General features: G+C 38.5%; 1 protein-coding gene across 1 annotated transcript in view; it reads right to left on the bottom strand.

Annotated features, from left to right (window-relative positions):
• The window catches only part of ARHGAP10 (Rho GTPase activating protein 10), a 150,689-nt gene that overhangs the window by 22,848 nt on the left and 110,215 nt on the right, over positions 1-17,626 (bottom strand). Inside the window, exons 19-20 of the mRNA XM_059826750.1 lie at positions 17,048-17,198; positions 1,459-1,621 (exon numbers count right to left, since the gene is read on the bottom strand). Of these exons, the coding sequence (XP_059682733.1) occupies positions 1,459-1,621; positions 17,048-17,198 (314 nt within the window). The remainder of the gene's footprint in view (positions 1-1,458; positions 1,622-17,047; positions 17,199-17,626) is intronic.

Below are 17,626 nucleotides of genomic sequence, written 5' to 3'. Positions count from 1 at the left end.
TTCACAGACAGGTGAGTGGAAGAAAGAAACTGCTTTTGACAAATGATCTAGATGCACATACCATGCACTTTTTTTTCTTTCCAAACAGAACTGTTTAAGTACTGTTTCCAACTGAGCACAAAACCTCAAGCCATCAAACAAAGTTTCCAAAACAGCAGTACAGTATAATTTTCAATGAAAATTAACAAATGCAAAAAATGCAATGTTCCTTCAAACACCTGAAGGTCCTGAACTCTCTGGATAAAACCAACACTTCCTTCTTTTATTCTCTGAAGTGACGTTATCAATGTTCTGCTAACCTTAATTAGCTATGCTTGCTTTCAGACATTCCAGTTTTATACCATACACAGCGTTTCCACACATGCACCTCTTGCCGTCAAATACAACTCATTGTTAATCCTACCCACTACTAGCAGACAGTACAAGAGGATAAGAAAAGAGTAACTTCAGTCCTCTACTGAAGAAATGACATTTACATAAAATACCTATAAATCTGGAATTTTTTTCAATAGAGAAAATATTGTTCTAGCTAATAAGTACTCTAATCAGCAGTTAATTATTTGTGTGTGCATAAAGAAATATAAACCCACCGTATGGCTATCTATATATTCTCATGCGTTACATACACCTACACATATATTTTACATACTTGCTTCATCAACAGAACAGGCTACTCAGAACGCCATTATGGAAAATATTTGTAATAAATCTTTTCTCCAGACCTGCTCCTTCCATCTTCTTGGCACTGAAGGCTGGAAAACTTTGTCTTGATATGTTAAAGTTTGTAAGAATAGCAACCAGAGAATTCCATTCAAGTTCAACTTCTGATTTAAAAAACAAGTTATGTTCAGCTTTTAGTGTATCAAACCTGAATATGTATTACAGAGATAGAACTAACATTGTCATGTCAATTTTTGCTAAACTGAAGTCATGCTCAGAAACTGAACAACTACAGAGTCTACTGAAAGTGACAGACTGCACTTCCATTAGAAAACAGGCATTTAATTCATTAAGAAGAAATTAACGATGATAATGTTCTTAGACAACAGCATCTGAGCACACACTCATTACAGTGTATTTATTTAAACCCAAAATATGGCCCTAAATGTTAATAGCCCTGCATCTAAGTGTCTTGAAATAAAACTAGGGTAATACATCATAATGAGAATAACTTACATATTCATTGCCTAAATAAAAAACCTTTAAAATTTTATAACAGGTTACAGTAAAATGCACTAGGTTTCTGTAGAAAAAGAACATTTCTTTCCTACAAACATTCAAGTAGCCTCTAAGTTCCACCACAACATATAAACACACACCTTTTTGTACCAGAAGAAAACAAACACAACTATATGTAATTTCTAAAAATCACTCGCCACCAAACTGAAAAGGGATATGTGTTTCATGTGCACAATCATACTAGTGGAAAAATTGTTACTTCGTATTCAGGTTACTTACAGATTTGTTGTCCAGCCTGCAAGATCTCCACTGTCCATAATAAGGTGATTTCCATCCAGGAGCCCAGGAGGGCTGCTAGAGAAGGCAGGTGTTGGAGACTGGGAAGAAAGAGAATCCATGCTCCCAGTTGGGGTGTCTTCTCTGGGAGAGCTGTGACTGTCAGCTAGAAAAGAGAGGACAAGTCAGAAGGATAGTAAAAGAATCTTCTCATGAGCCAAAGCTCCTTTGGTAACAATGTCCTGAAATATATATAAGAAGAAACCTTACTGTTCCATCTTCACAGGATATTTTGGAGGACAAGCAATCCCCTAGCATTTCCCCAAAAAGCACCATTGCACAATTTCTCCCATCATTATCACCAGGCTATCTTCACAACACAACGTATTCCCGGTCCCCTTTTCAACATGTGTTTTATGTGGATGAAATGCTAGATTTTGGGGGGTTATTGTTAGACAAACGCATCACTTCAGATAACAAAATAGTTTAGGCCATACATATTTCTAAGTCTCTCTAAAAACGCAGTCTCTAAAAATAATTTAATACACACTTGAGGAAATGATTGCTCTCAAGTACCATAAGCACAATCCTATCAAACATGAAACAATGAAATTTAGAAAGGTCAGAATAAGCAGGAGATGTCTAACAAACACACAATACCCAAAGAATGTTACTTTTATTACTCCTTTTTAACGGTGTTACTTTTAAGAGAACTCATTGTATTCCGGTCTACTATTTGTTTTCATAGGCTACTCTTAGAATATCACTCAGGAGGCAATACATTCAGATATGATTGCTTAAGAAAACATTAAAGGAACACCATTCCTATCCCATGGACAGCAAGAAAATGTTACCAATGTGTCACACCACTCATTGCAAACCATGCTGACACATCTAGCCAAACAGCACGATCTTCACTGAAAAGCTAACCTTCACCCACATAGCTTTTCCCTTTTAATTTTTTATTTAAACATCAGCTGTACGTTTCATAAATTCTAAAGGAGGTGTGTGAAATGAGGACAATTGCAAACATTAAAGTGTCCAGCACAGCTAAGCTCACAGTCTCAAATGGGGCCTGTGGCTCTTTTAGAAATATTAATATTTAACAGTAATAAGAGTCATTTCCAGCCACGCTTTACAAGGCTCCCTGTATCCTTTCCTTTCCTTCTCTGTCCATCCTACTCCCACTAGCATTCGTGAACATGGCCCACAGCCCTGCTAAATAACAACATCACGAAAGTCCCTCTAGAATAGATTAGATACCACTGACCCCAGTCTTGGTAAAAGAGTTCTGCTCCTTTGGGGTCAAAAGCTTTGGGAAAAAAATGAACAACCAAGTCCTAACACAGCATCACAATAATATGATCAAAAGCTATTAAAATGTTGTGCTTGCTTGACAAGATGTATCTCCTGTATACAGTACTATACAAGACAAAGTCCTGTGCAATATTACTTTCTAATACTAAATTAATTAGCATCTGCACAGCAAACAACTGAGCTTAATTCTACTCCATCAAGCTAAGCAGTATTGTTGCAATGATTTTTTTCACTTATTATTTTTTTCTTAATCAATTAAAAATGCAACAACAATGAAACATGGACAATGAAAGGCCACCTTCACTGGATACAATCCTTCTCACAACATTATGACTGCCTCAAGCAGTTCAGTTCCTTCTGCTTCAAAAGCAGAAAGCTAACAAAGCACTTGCCCGCTTCCCCAGCCATCTCGTCCTCATCCCCTCCCAGCAGCTCTCAGAGAACAACTTCCCTAGAGAGTAAAATGACATACAACTAAAAAGACCAAAATGATAAAAGTGATCATCTGGAAATTTCTCCCTAAAGCAGCTGCTAATTTAAGGATCTAAATGAGCCCACAGTAACATAGTGGGATAAGCTCTGAGGAGGAGAACGTTAACCTGGGAAAGTGAGTCACTCGCACTCCAGCCCAATCCTGCTCACCTCGCACCGCCTCGCTGCACCCAGGCCACGATGCTGCCGCTCACGTTTACATGACGTGACATGAGAACCGTAGGAGTGTCAGGTAAAAACTAATTAATTACATCTCATTTGCAGACATATGTGTCACAGTGATAAACATCTGAGCGACTGCACAGTAATACTACCATTTTACTTTATAAAGAAACTGAATTCCTTATAACTAATAGCCTTAAGTCCTTCTAATTCATCAAAATTTCTTTTCAAAGTAGAAGTATTAATGCAACCCAGATTATCAAACTCTACACACTGTATCAGAAGGCCACGTTTACTTCAACCATTCACTTAATGTTACTAAAACAGCACTAGAAAGGAATATTAATCTGTTCTTTAATATTATGAATATGACCCACTCACCACACCTCCCTACCGAAAGCAGAGGGTTTTCTGTTGAATCATTTCTCAGAGCACATAGAAAAAGTAAAAAAAATACTAAATACTTCAGTCATGCACAGCAGAGTCTACAGTGGAGACTGCAGTATACAGGCAATTGCATTTGACATTATCATAAACGAAACTGTGTGTTAAATCTTTCCTCAAATTTCACTTCTTCCTTCCCGAGCTAGTGTTTTCTCACGGTCAATACTGCATTGCACTCTCAAGAATAAGATCAGGTTTGAACACTAAAAACAAATCAGGTATTTAAACAGGAAAACACCTGCTAAATTCAATGGGATTGAGCAAACACCCTCTAAAAACACGTTCAAAGATTTGAAAAAAAACATTTCTGATGTTTTCAATTATCTGTTTTTGTAAAGTAAAACAATACTTTTATTCAGGAAAAGGCAATTCTGTATAACTGCAAAAACAGATGACTAATGATCATCTAGCACATTTTCACGATTAAAAACAATATAGGCTCAAAACCTAAGTCTTCGAAATATAGCGTCATTGCTCTAATGTCAATAGTACAAAGATTTCACCCTGCATGTTGGTGACAAAAAATTCTGCTAACTTCAGAAATTATAGTAACTCCTGTACATGGCAGAGGCTGTAGAGTTGTATCATATTATCTCTCTATTAAGTTTAATAACCTGCTTTTGATTAATGCCCATCTCGTGCTGGGCCACCAAACTGTATCTTCCAAAAAGGCTTTGTTTGAAGACATCAGCAGATGATAAAGGTAATGGAGAATCAGTTAGCTGCTAATTAACATACTCACTGATTAATGCATGTACCTTCACTTTGTTAGGCTTTATTTTCAGGCATGACCTATGTAATATGCATTGCTAATAATTACAGTATCTCTCATATCCAGTTTTTGTGCTGTGTGAAGATATTTAAACAATCTCCTTTACAAGTTTAACACTGAATCTCTTACTGTAAGGGATTTTGCAGTTCTGGAATCATGTACCTGTTTTATAAACCTGTTGCAATTTCCCAGAGTTCTTTCTGAAAAGCGTACATCAGATCTGAATTCATGATTTTCTGTTGTGGTCCCACGAGTGCCACGTTGAGCGTTAATCCCACCACTTACTCCTAACTCATCAATCCCTTGTTTGTACATCCAAGGCCAGCACTTCTTTGCCACGGCTTTAAATTAATAGTTTATGATGAGCTGATTGCCCACTGTAACTAACAGACTTAGCAGAGTCACCATTTTTAAGGATGTAGTCCTCCATTCTCTGAAATCTGTGAATTTATTTCTTGATACAACCAAGCTTATTTTGTTTGAATGGATGCAGCTTAGCACATGACGACAACTCCTACGTAACTGCCATTGTCGTTAATTGCAATTCCTCCTAACTTACCCATTTATAAATAAATCATCAAGAATTTGTATTTACCTTTCTAAATACTGCTACTACATTAGCATTCCTCCAGTTTCTTCAAACTTCTTCAGCACACTACAAGATGTTTTAAAAATTAACATTGCCAAGCCGTACAACCCAACAACCAGAGAACTTTTTTAAGACAAGTTAGACGGCTTCACATTATTCAAAATATTCACCTTGCAACAGGCCTACCTATGAAGATTTCTGCTTGATCCTGCTGATTATAAATCCCACATCGATTTTCACAGCCAAGTTCTTTTTAACAGTTCTTCAAAACTTGTAACATATATTGACTGCTAGCTATTTCCTCTTTTTAGCACCCTACTCTTTTCCTGTATTTTGCTTGTGGAGTCAGTAAAGATCCTCAGCTGCTGGAGATTAAAAAGCATTTATTTTTGACATGGTTTGTTTGTTAAAGAGTGTGTTAAGGACATTGCTGGAATTGAATCAGCTTTATGGTTTTCATTTTGCCTCAGAATTCAGGGGCTCCCTAACACCGACAGTCTAATATTGTTACTGTTTCTCTCCTCTCGCTCTTCTTTACCTCCAACACTGTTTTCCAGTGAGCAGCACTGTCAGGTTTCCCACTTCTACGAAAAGGCTGACTGCCACATTGGACTGACAGGTCCTTCCGAAGGGGAGCTCCAGAAACTTCCTCTACTTTGTTTCTACCACTTGAATTCTAATGAACTCTTACACTATAAAAAAGGGAAGATGTGATTTCTTTTAAAGCTCATTTATGTCATTCTTTGAGCATACAGTTTGGTGTTCTTGGTGTCTTCATCTTCTCTCCCTAAAAATGGCAATCCCCCTCCCTTTTCTCTCCCATTACACTCTTATCTTTGGGTGCCAAAGAGTGCCAGAACAGATGAAGGACATGAGGGTTCTCAGTATAAAAGCAGTAAGTCTGTATGATGTCTCATGAACTTTTGTCAACACTCCAGCCATCAACTCTTCACCTTTTCTCCTTTATATCTGTGGGAAGCCTCTGAGTGCCTTCAGCTTGGCCATCTTTCTAGAGTTGCCACCAAGCTGCTTCTACGATTCATCTCCTCATCCTACGCAAATAGGTGTAAGATCCAATTTTACTCTCAACAGAGTTAAAACGTGTTTCACATTCTCACCACCTTTTGCATACTATTTAAATTTTTTGACTGCTCAGATCCTTTTAAACTGTCATCTAAATTATCTTCTTGTTTCAGTGTTCTAATCACAACACTCATCCAAGCCTTAGAGCTTTCACTGTGCCTCTGCAACAGATAACCATGCTTTGCCTTTATGGCTGTTCATAGTTCAGACCAGCCCTACCTAGAAAGTAAGGCAGCTTAGGTTGATCCTAACCATTTAGTGGTTGTGTCCAGCTGGTACTACTTACCATTTGGTTTCTAACCCAAATACCCTTCCTCCATCCCCCCGTCCCTGCCTCATGTCACCCCTTTTCATAATGAAAAACCCCCACAAGATAAGAAAGTACCAATACAGACCAAGACTAACCTTATCTAGCTTCTCTTTAGCAAATATGTAACCCTCAATTCCTTTTCCCTTTTGTCTGAATGAGCATTAGAGAGTAAAGGCTCTCAGACCCTCCATACCAGAAATCTGAACTCAGCTTTTACCTAACTGAGCATGACATGCCTCCCAGTTGCCTTTTTTTCTCCTTTTTACATCTGGATAGTCTAAGAATATTTTTTGTTGGCATTCAAAGTTGAAAAAAACTGAAACACTTTGGCAGCATCAATAATCAGATCCTTACTTTACTCCAAGAATTCTAAATAAGAAAAAAACATTTGCAATAAAAACTATGAAAACCAGAGAGGTAACACTATCAGTTACTTGCTTAAGTGACAGAGTTTTCTTCCAACTTCAGCTTAAGTAAACTAAAGAATTACATACTTTACTATTAAAAGAAAGACTAATCTTTAACACTAACATTACAACCAACATCTATAGTTTAAGGGTAGCCAGAGGATGAAAACAGTTTATGAAATGGAACGTTTCTGGAATAAATATATGACAGTTTCTATTGAAATACACAGAATGGGCAGAACAGAACTGTCATACATGTTTGAAGTGCTCATCGGATACACAAATCATGGCAAAATAAGAGGATAAAAGACATGTCTTATTCCACTTTGACACAATCACACAGGTCTAGTCGTAGACAAGGAGTGATGGGGAGAATTCTCCCCATCTTACTTACTGAGGAGAGTAAATTAAAGATGCTGCAAAATCCCTATTACCACCTTCAAGTCTGACATTTTCTGCATCAGGAGATGGGGAAGCAGCAGCTGCACTGCTGTGCAGCCACCCATCCTCCCCCATCAGCATCACAGCTGCATCCAGCTCTGAGATAACAAACATTCATTCACCATAAATAGCTAGCATGCCACAATAATACAGAAGTTTAACCAAGTAGAAAGTAGCTTTGCTCTGATGTTCATTTGTGGGTACGGACTATGTTTTCATTTTAATAGGAATCTCATAGATCAGGGATAGAAAAGAAATATGAGTATCATAAATATCCTCTGCCAAGCAGGAACTTAGTTCCATGTGCTAGAGCTTCAGCATCCACAGAAAACAGGCATGAAAAACATAACCAAAGATAAGTTGTCACACACAGTTAATAAAAGTTGAAGTGATCCCATGATACGAAGTACCAATCACTCCGGAAAGGATTCAGCCATTCCTGGAAAGCTAGAAGTAACTCTAGTGGAGAAAGCTTTATGTGATAGAGCGATTAGAGGACTCTGCAGTCAAGAACGGCCTTTTCTAAATGCAGGGCTGCATCCTTTGTTCACTATTTACAGTACAAGTCATCCTGGGGTAATCATGCCAAGCACCAGGTAAACTCAGACATTCTTCTACTTCTTTAAATTTTTTAAGTTTTCTGACTTAATGAAGTTGAGTCATTGGTTTCTGAGTAAATTAAGAAACTGTGTACTTTTGTTTATCACACCACTGAAACTGGTCAACAGAAGAGTTCATTACTCACCTCCAGACTACAGAAGTTGTGCTATTTAAACACATAAGTTTCCAAACTAAGGTGAAGTCACATAAAAGCAAGCTAATAACGATCTATTATTTGGTTAAAAATAATCATAGAGAATGCTAAAACTAAAGAGAGTTATTTCACTGTTCCCGAATAATGGGTACTCTGGAGGTCAGATTCCTGTAAACACTCAGAAAAATAGCTTCATATTACTGCATTTCAGTATCAAAAAGCATCCATTACCCTCATTGCGTAGCAAATCCTATACGCTGCAGTACTGCCTTAGTATGCAGTTAGTTCTTACATAAATTTAGACATCATAGACTCATACACCCTAAAACCAACAGAGCTTTCATGGAGCAAATGGACAGCAGACAGCCCACATATCCATCAGTTTCATGCTATCTTTCAAAACACACGCAGTAAGAATTAGATGTCTACGCCAGCTATTTTCTTCTCTTAGACAAAATAATTAACACAATTATTAGAGTTGACTACAGTTTTTTCCCAGATAAAGACCAACTTTGATATGTTTTTCAAATGTATGCATGTACAAGCACGTGTATCTTAGGCACAAAGTAGCTTTCCTGTAGAAAGATTGTTTTTCCCAACTCCATAATGATTCAGATACGTCAGAAAAAGGAGGAAGCTGCACTAGACAGAATTTGCCTCAAGACTGGATGATGCAACTCAAGAATTGTAGCCAGAAAGGTGGGTGTCTGAGTTGGGGCTAGGAAAGGGAAAGAAATGTATTCATCTGCAAGTTACTTCAGGGCAAGTGGGGTTTTAGGACCATGCCCCTGCCCTCCTCCTTTTTGGTAATTTTTTGTTTATTTCTAAAATGCAAAGTTCAATTTTAAACAAGCATATTTCTAGACATACACTTAACCTGTAGCAAGCAATTACTTCAATAAATATCTCCCCCTCACTGCAGGTCCTCTCTCAAAATTCAGGAGAAATATTGCTTGGATTACTTCTTTATGTCAATAAAATCCCAAAGACACATAGAATTGTAGGTAAGCCTTTCGCTGAGCAAGCTAAAACTATAATGGGTAAAGAATTCCAATTTATTCTTCAAGCTGTGGAAAAACAGTTCAAGACAAGAGTCATGGATACAAGGTTGGGCTGTTAATTTATATCACATAATTAAATTTTGAAACACAACAGAAATCAGATACAAGCATGCAGAGGGGTTCCTCTTTTGATTTGTGTACACTATGATAACAAGAGCAGTATCTAAACTCAAAGATTACTCATTTTTAGCAGAGCTTGCTTGGCAGGAAACCACACACGACCTCCAGCCTTACCAGGCTGGCCAGATGCCACACATTAATTTCATGGCTGAAAAATGCAGTGATGAACTGAAACTACTTCCTGAAAACTCAGACAAGTAGTAAGATAAATGGATTGTCCCACAGCTTTCATCGGTTTTTGGTAGCACTGAGTGTTTTGGGTTTCCGTAAGTCCAAGCAACATTTACCTATGGTCCAGACCTGTACTGAAACCTACCAAACAGAACAGCTCCAGTCTATGCAATGAGAACTGTGAAAAAACAAAGCAGATCAAAAAGGGGTATAATGCTATAATCAGGGCTAAAAGTTCCCTAACTCGGCAGCACTCCTTAAATGGCATTAAAAACTCCAAAGTCCATGAAAATATTCTTCTTTCTTTTCTTTTCTTTTCTACTGTGTTGGCAATTCAGCCATTGATCAGCTGGAAAATGTCTCTGTAAGGGTCCTTCCACCCCCAAAAGGTAAGGTGTTCAAAAACTCTTTTCCTGAGCTGTCAAACAGAGATAATACCATGCTGTTGTCTCCTCTTCTCCTGCTATTTAGCTTACTTCACTTGCAATTACTTCCCATGACTTACTAAAAGGACAAGTTTCTTAAGAATAATTCCACAACCCATGGTGGTACTTGGATGATGACAAAGACTAACTGCTTTCACATTGTGTATGTGGCAGGTCTCTCATAAGAAAACCACTACGAAACACTTTCAGTATGCTGCTGACACTTGGCTGTGCCTCCTTCCTCATTTTGTTCACCTCTCTTTTTTTGCTGTAACAGTGACTACAGCAGAGGGATGGATGAAGCAGGATGCCTATGGCTTATTAAAAAGACGACTGAAAACAAGCTAAGCAGCCCTTAAGGAAGTTTTATCAGCTGTTTTAACTGAATGTCTGGGTGACATGTTTGTTGAAGAACCTCCTAATCTCCCAGCTGATGATTTAAAAGGCAGCAAACAGGAAGACAGATTTTGCTACCTCAATGTAGTTAGGTCAACATTTTGTTCCATGCCTGGATTCTTCTACCACTATCCATGCCTCTGACACTCCGGGGTTAGATGTCTGCAAGTGCAATTTATTTTTTTGACACCTCTGGTGAGGGCTCAGGGTTGGACTCAGCTGCACTGTGGAAGGGAAGCTGTGGAGATGGATCAAGGAGGCTGTGCAGCACACAGGCAGCACCAAGCAGTGTTACTGGCCAGGGAGACAGAAGCAGCGAACTCGCTCATCATCAATGAATTTGCACCCGTTACAAAACAACAGAAGCCCCCCTGCTCAGTTGGATAACCAAACTTGCCTGGCATCATGCATCTTCTTGCTTGCAGATTCCTACTAAAATGGTCTCTGAGGCTAATTCACATGGCCCCAGTCAAGCAGTCTTAGATAAGACTGCAATCCTAGCCAAGCTAGTCCCACCACTATTATTTCCCCATGATATCCCCCCTAAGTACTCCCTCGATCTCCCTGTTGGTCAGCACGTTACAAGTACACCTGGGAAAGAAAGAAGTGATAGTAATGTAATTCGCCTCGCACTAAGTGCAACTTTCCAGAGAAGAAAACAGAAAATAAAAGGGAAAAAGGAGAGCAAATAGGACAGACTTCCAGAAGCTAATGGAAGAACAAGAATACTTTTTTTTCTGACTGAATAAAAAGCACTGACAGAGTGGGAGCAAAACAGGAAGACGAACCGTATTTTCTAACTCGCATATCAGCCTTTCAGAAAGTTCACCACCTCCCCCCTCCACGATCTTCTCTCCTATCCTTGTCACCAGTGAAGGGAAGCAAGAGCAGTCCATGTGAGGAAACACCTTATTCAGTGAAATGCACGCTCTCATCCATAGGAAACTGACTGAAGAGCTGAACAGCTCAGTATTCGTTCTACTCACGCTCTCATGCGCTGGGTGAGAGTATTTACTTTCAATCAACAAAGATTGGCCAGGGCACAGCTGGCATGTAGCAAAGATCCGTCAGTGACTTCCAATGCCTGGGATTAATGGCTTTTAGCATGCCAAACTGGCCTTCTTACAGTATTATATGCCCTTGCATGTCTGCGTGCAGAAGGTAGAGAATTAAAGAGATGATGGGTTATTACAGGAGATCAGAAATTTTTAATAATGCCTGGCCTCTAGTAAAGACTGACCCTTTCTCCTGAACTCCCCATTCCTTCTTTAAATTCAGATTTTAGTTCTAAGTCTATTCATATTCCCTTTCCCTACACCTCTGACTCCTGTTGTGTGCGTGTGTGTGCACATGTGGATGTGTTTATCTGAACATTTCTACAGCCTCTAGATTTCATATACTGAAAGCGGACAAGCACTGGCGGTGATACTAAGGCAATTCTCACATCAACCATGAAGATTTGACACACATCATTTGAAAAGAAGTAAAAGTTAGGAGATGTTTACTACATTATGACAGTTAAATTTGATTTCAGATAACTGTGCAGCAAGTAGGCTGTAGCAAGTAGACTATTTACAAGTATAAGAATGGCCAGAGAATGTATATTGTGTACGCAAAGCATGGACCAAAATTATTCCATATCTCCAAGAAAATAAGTACCTTCTATGGGCCGAAAGCTTTCCAAGCAGAAGTTGATTATCTGATAGGAAACTGGGACCCTATACATACCCACTATTACCTAAGAAAAAGCTTCACCTTTACTGGTAGTAGCTCAAAAAGACTTTTACTTTCTATAGCACTCATCCTACTCAAAGCCATCAGGTGGAAAAAGCTGTGAGAGATCACGGAGAATTGCAGGAACTATTCTTGCAAGCAAGGTGAAATACAAACTATCTTAAATTCTACATGGCAAACAGCAATCATCCTGATTTTCCCCCTTGCAACTAATACTGGTGCACCTATTTTGTAGCAGCATAGCTGTGTGTTCTGCTCAGCTGTTAACAATAGCTTTGTAAGCAAGTGTTGCAAGCCCTTATGGCTTTTTGATATGCCTATGTAGCTGCTTTTCTTTCCATTTCCCCTACTATGTGCCAGGTTACAGAAACACTTCCAAGCAGCAGATTCAGAAATAGAAAGAGTTCAAGGCCAGGTTTCACACCTGCAACCTTGCAGCTCTGGGCTGTTCCAGCCCTGAAGACCAGTCTCCTCATTATAAATTCAAGGCTTCCTCTAACATCCAGGTTTTATGCTCAGTAATTTCAAATGAAGTTTATGGTTTTTTTACTTATTTGTTTGGGGCAGGACAGGATGGGAGGAGGAGGGACAGGGATAACCGCATGGAAGCTATGTAACCATTACATGTATCACATTTTACTTTGATGAAGTAATTTAATTGAATGCCACAGTAGTTCATGCAAATTAACTTATCACCCAATTTAAGACACTGTCTCACTCCAATTCCCACCAAAAAATCCAAAAGAGCTACTCCTATTCAACACTAACATACCATTTATACTTTAGCTTCCCTAAATACTTCAGAGGGTAATACAAGTCAGCACAAAGTTTTAAAGGGTTAAGTAGCAGTTCTGATTTTTACTTCTTTTAGAATTCTGCACAAGAATCTGTTTTCTAAAGCACTATAAATATAGTTTACAGCAGCAAGCTATCGCAAACACCCCATATGCCTCCTGAGTTCCAGAGGGGGGGGATAGGAGACAAACATTTTAAAAACAAAACAAAGAAGGCCCCCCATATAACACTAGTGTGCTAGTCCACATATGTGCCAATGAGAAATTTTGACACCTAGAGGGTATTCAAACAGAATAAGGCATCAGCAAGATCTGTGGCTTAAAGAAATGTATTTTTGTTTGTTTAGAAAACAAGTTGTTCTGTAGTTGGACAAATTGCCACGCAAAACCCATTTCTTGACTCCAGGTGTGATTTATGCAACTCATGCTGACCCTTTGTTCATCTTGGATAGACTGCATTATACTGCCTACCTTACACAGGACCTTTCTTGCCATGTTGCTCTAGTAGCCTGCAAAAGAGTTTAATAATCTCTAAGTCTCTGGCACAGAAAAAGATTAAACAAAACAACAAAAAACTGTTTTGCTACAAGACAAGAAAAGTATATAAAAATTAAAATAAAATTGGGAGGGAACAAAACTGTAACTGTGCATTGCCCTCTAGAAGAAATATAAACAGAGCTCTCTTCTGATATATACTGACTGTCCAAATGGAAAATAAAGACCCAATGACATTTTTAGAAGAACAGGATAAACAACTTCCTGTTCTAGCCAACAGTCTTTCTCTCTCTGCATAGAGAGACAGAGAGAATGCAAAGTTGTTTGTACATAGCTGAGACTGTAAGCCACAGGAGTGTCTGCATTGCTATTTAATTCACTCTGAAATTCATTCAGATAGTAGAAGGGGGGGGGGGGGGGGGGAAGAAAAAAGCTATTCCCAGAAAAAAAAAAAAACCAACACAAATCCCATGTCTTCATTTTAGAAAGCAAGAAACCTCTGGAAATGATCCTAATGTAAATCTCAGACAAATCTACATTTTGCTGAAACAAGAACTTCGGGTTTAGGCCACGTATGAAAGTAGCTCAGAGTTCCCCATTAAGTCTAGTTCTACTTGAGACACTGAGATGTCGAAAAACATCAGAGTGAAAATTTAGTAACTGGCTTACCACAGAGGAAAGAAGTGGAAAGAAAAACAGACAGTATCATCTGTGACTTCAGCTTGTCTTTCAGGAAATTAAGATCCTTACAGTAGTAAATATAATACTTGAATTGTTTGCAAATAGGTTTAATCATCTAATTGCCACGTACAAGGGAAATCTAGGCGCTATCAGAACTCTCTACAGCTAATTACTAGAAGGCAAAATAAAGATTTTTATCAAACATAATGTGTGTTCTTCAGCTATTATATCTATCAATATTTATGTCACTTACAGCCTTTTCTGTGTGGTTGCTGCATACATTTTGTGTGCAGTCAAGAAGCTTCCCGACTGCAAACGTGCTTTTAAAAAGGAAAGCTGGCCTGAACCCTGCATTTCCAATTCAAGCAGTGGATTCTGAAGCCTGTTAACTCCCTGGAGCAGCTGATAGTTAAAGACTTGTTTCCGCTTTTCTAACAATTTCCTGGTTTGCATAACAAACCTAAAAGAAACACACTCAAGAAGTTTTCCAGCACAGAGAAGTTTTGTCTCCAACATGCTTCTAGTTTCAAGGCATAGACAATATTTATATATAATTACAATAACTTCAGAGATATATTTGTCTACAAATATATTTACATATAAATATGTATCAGCTACTTGGTTTAAAACAAGATTATGATAATTTTGCCATATCCAGGAAATACAAAACACTGGCTTATGCCTGGTGCTTAACTCATGCCATTGTGAATAAAGAGGGGGGAGGGAAGGGGTTTAATGTTTAATTTCCTGTTAAAAACACACACAGGATAAAATCTTCCAAAGAGCAGTTATAAAACATGCATTCGTTAGCCAAGAAGCTAGGTAAATATGGAACGAAGCCCAGGCTCACTTTTATACCCACCCCTCCCACCCCCCCTGCAAAGAACAAAGTAACTGAAGGCCACGGCGCGTATTTGGAGGCACTGAGCTCTACTCAGGGACTAGATCATTTATCAGCCTGGCTCATTTATGCACCCTGTATCCTTTGGGGTAGTTCCTCAGATAATGCAATGACACAGCTGGGCTCAAGGTACTGTATTGCCATGTACACTGCACACATGCCAAACAGCCATTGTACCAACTACCGTACTGACACAACTGCCTGGCTAAACACAAATAAAAGAAGCGTTAGCATGTAGTCGGGACCTACCAACTGCCAGTTTCTAGCAACAACAGACTGAAAATACCACTACCTTTAGTAGCAGCTAGTGATGCTGCAGAGGATATTTTTTTAGAAGTTATAAGGGGAAATATTATTTTCAGATCCCACTGAAACTCAATGCCACCCACCCTGGAACTGTGACTTCACCTGCAGCAATTCAGCCTTCATCACAGTTTGACCATGCATAACGACATATTCGGTTATTCTGCAATTCACTCCACTAGAAGTCCCAGAGAAGTACCAAATTTCTGTATGATATATAACAATTACAGCCTTTAACAATCCCAGTTCTTCTCTTTGTTGAGAAGCCTGAATTAGACAAAAATATGGACTGTATTTAGGAGAAATTGAATGTTTATAACACTTTTCAGCAGTAACACTGTATTTTTGCATCTTAGAACAAAAACAATCCTTCAAATACTTTCTGTCTACTGTGCTAGGGTCAAAGTTAGGTCCTCAGTGCACACCTTCCAGCATGGAATTGGAAAAGTTGTGGTACTTCTTGCACTCTCTGGGATTCACATTCAAAATCAGATGTAAACAACTCTGTGAGTGGCTTCAATTTTGTTTTTCAAATGAGGATAAATTTATTATTGCAGATATAGCTCAAGAGCTTTCTTAGCTTTTGGTAGCGTATTATTCAAATTAACACAGCTTAAGCTTTTTAAGTAGATGCACCTTAAACACCTTCGAGTCAAGGCATTTAGTTTCATATTTGATGCAAGAAAAGAAAGGCACAGAGATTACGCATCTCTCTGGTGAATTACATCTGATGGCAGACATGCTGAATTTCTTGAAGACTCTTTGTAAAACTGGCTTTGAGACAATAAAGAGTCCTGAGTTTATTTCTAAAACCTGCACTTAACAGCTGTTGTAAATATTTCTGCTCTTTCCTTAAGAAATCAACCACTGTTAACACTTGATTTAATGACAGTTCATCAGTGAATCTCATACTACTGCATGAGTTCAAAATCTTCCTCTTTATTTTCACCTGCTGATAACTGGACTTTCTGCCCTGATCCCATGATTCTTCATATGAAAAGACAATTGACTAACAACATTATGAAAGAGAAAGGGAATAGGGTGGAGAAAACCTGTAACACAAAATGAGCCCTGACTTGCCTTCTCAGTACTGTATGTACCCCCAAGCAATGAAATTTCAGGAAAATTATTACGTTTCTGGCCAACAGTCAGAAGATACAAGATGTTACACACCCTTTGCCTCACTGTATGTTGCTACTGCAGACTCCATGCAAAAGCAAGATTTTTTTTTTCTTAGCTTCTCAACAATATGGCAAGTTTACAAGTATTTCCTGCTAGTTACATCAAGGTATTAAAGATTCAAGTGAAGTAGTAGTATTCTCTAGTGCAGTGGTGACCTGAGCCTTTAATCCAGATGAATTTAACTGTAGAGTGCATTAGCGCTTCTCATAAAAGATTTGCTTTAATTTTAGTTCTCTCTCCATTTATCTTATGGCTGTGTAATCTTCAGTAGAGGTCAAAGAGATTTCCCCAAAGAAACAGGAGCTGCTTCTTTTTTAGAGAAGAAAAGCGTATTTAAGACAGTTCGTCCTACTTTTAAACATATGTCACAGGACAGTACTCTCTATGCTCTCTTTTCTCTGTACTCTCCTCGCTTCTTTACACGTTCCAAAGCAATTAAACAAGCATGCATGTGCATGCACACACGTATATAAATGAAACATGAAACGAAAACACCTACTGATGATAGGATACACAGCCTATCTCCTGCAAAGACTGAAATTATTACTAACATCTTACCATCATCCAGCTCAAGACAGAGATTGTAAACAGCCAGAGGCCTCTTAATACGTTGTCCTTGTCTTCTTGATTGCCTTGGTGGGGCATTTGGAGGAGATACTGACGTAGAGATTGGCTCAGGGAAAGTGGCATCAGGCAGGGTTTTGAAAATCTGCAATCAAGAACACAAAGGGTGTTAATTATTTATCACGAAGAGCAACCTGTGTAATGCAACTGTAAGCCATTATCAAACAACATTTGTTTTGGATTTCATTCAAAGCAAGCAGGAGCCAAAAATCCATTCCTTCAAGTTTGGGAGTATGCTGTGGGTCTTTAATGAGTGCTTTTAAAATAAATAAATAAATAAATAAATAAATAAATAAATAAATCACAAAAATAAGCAAGAGCACTGTCTGCACATTAACCAAGCTGCAAATCAGTTAATCCAAAGACAAAATATTTGCAGCCCTGCTTGCCAGCTAGGATGGAGGGGAAGGGGAAAAAGGGGGATAGTAACTTTATGAACCAGTAACCAAAAAGCTTTATAGCTTCAGCTAGGACCTATAATTTTGCCAGAATACCCATTTTTATTTTCAAAAC

This window comes from Gavia stellata, chromosome 19 (assembly GCF_030936135.1).
Source record: "Gavia stellata isolate bGavSte3 chromosome 19, bGavSte3.hap2, whole genome shotgun sequence".
In the NCBI taxonomy this organism is placed as follows: Eukaryota; Metazoa; Chordata; class Aves; order Gaviiformes; family Gaviidae; genus Gavia; species Gavia stellata.
This window is presented reverse-complemented; position numbering and strand designations above follow the sequence as displayed.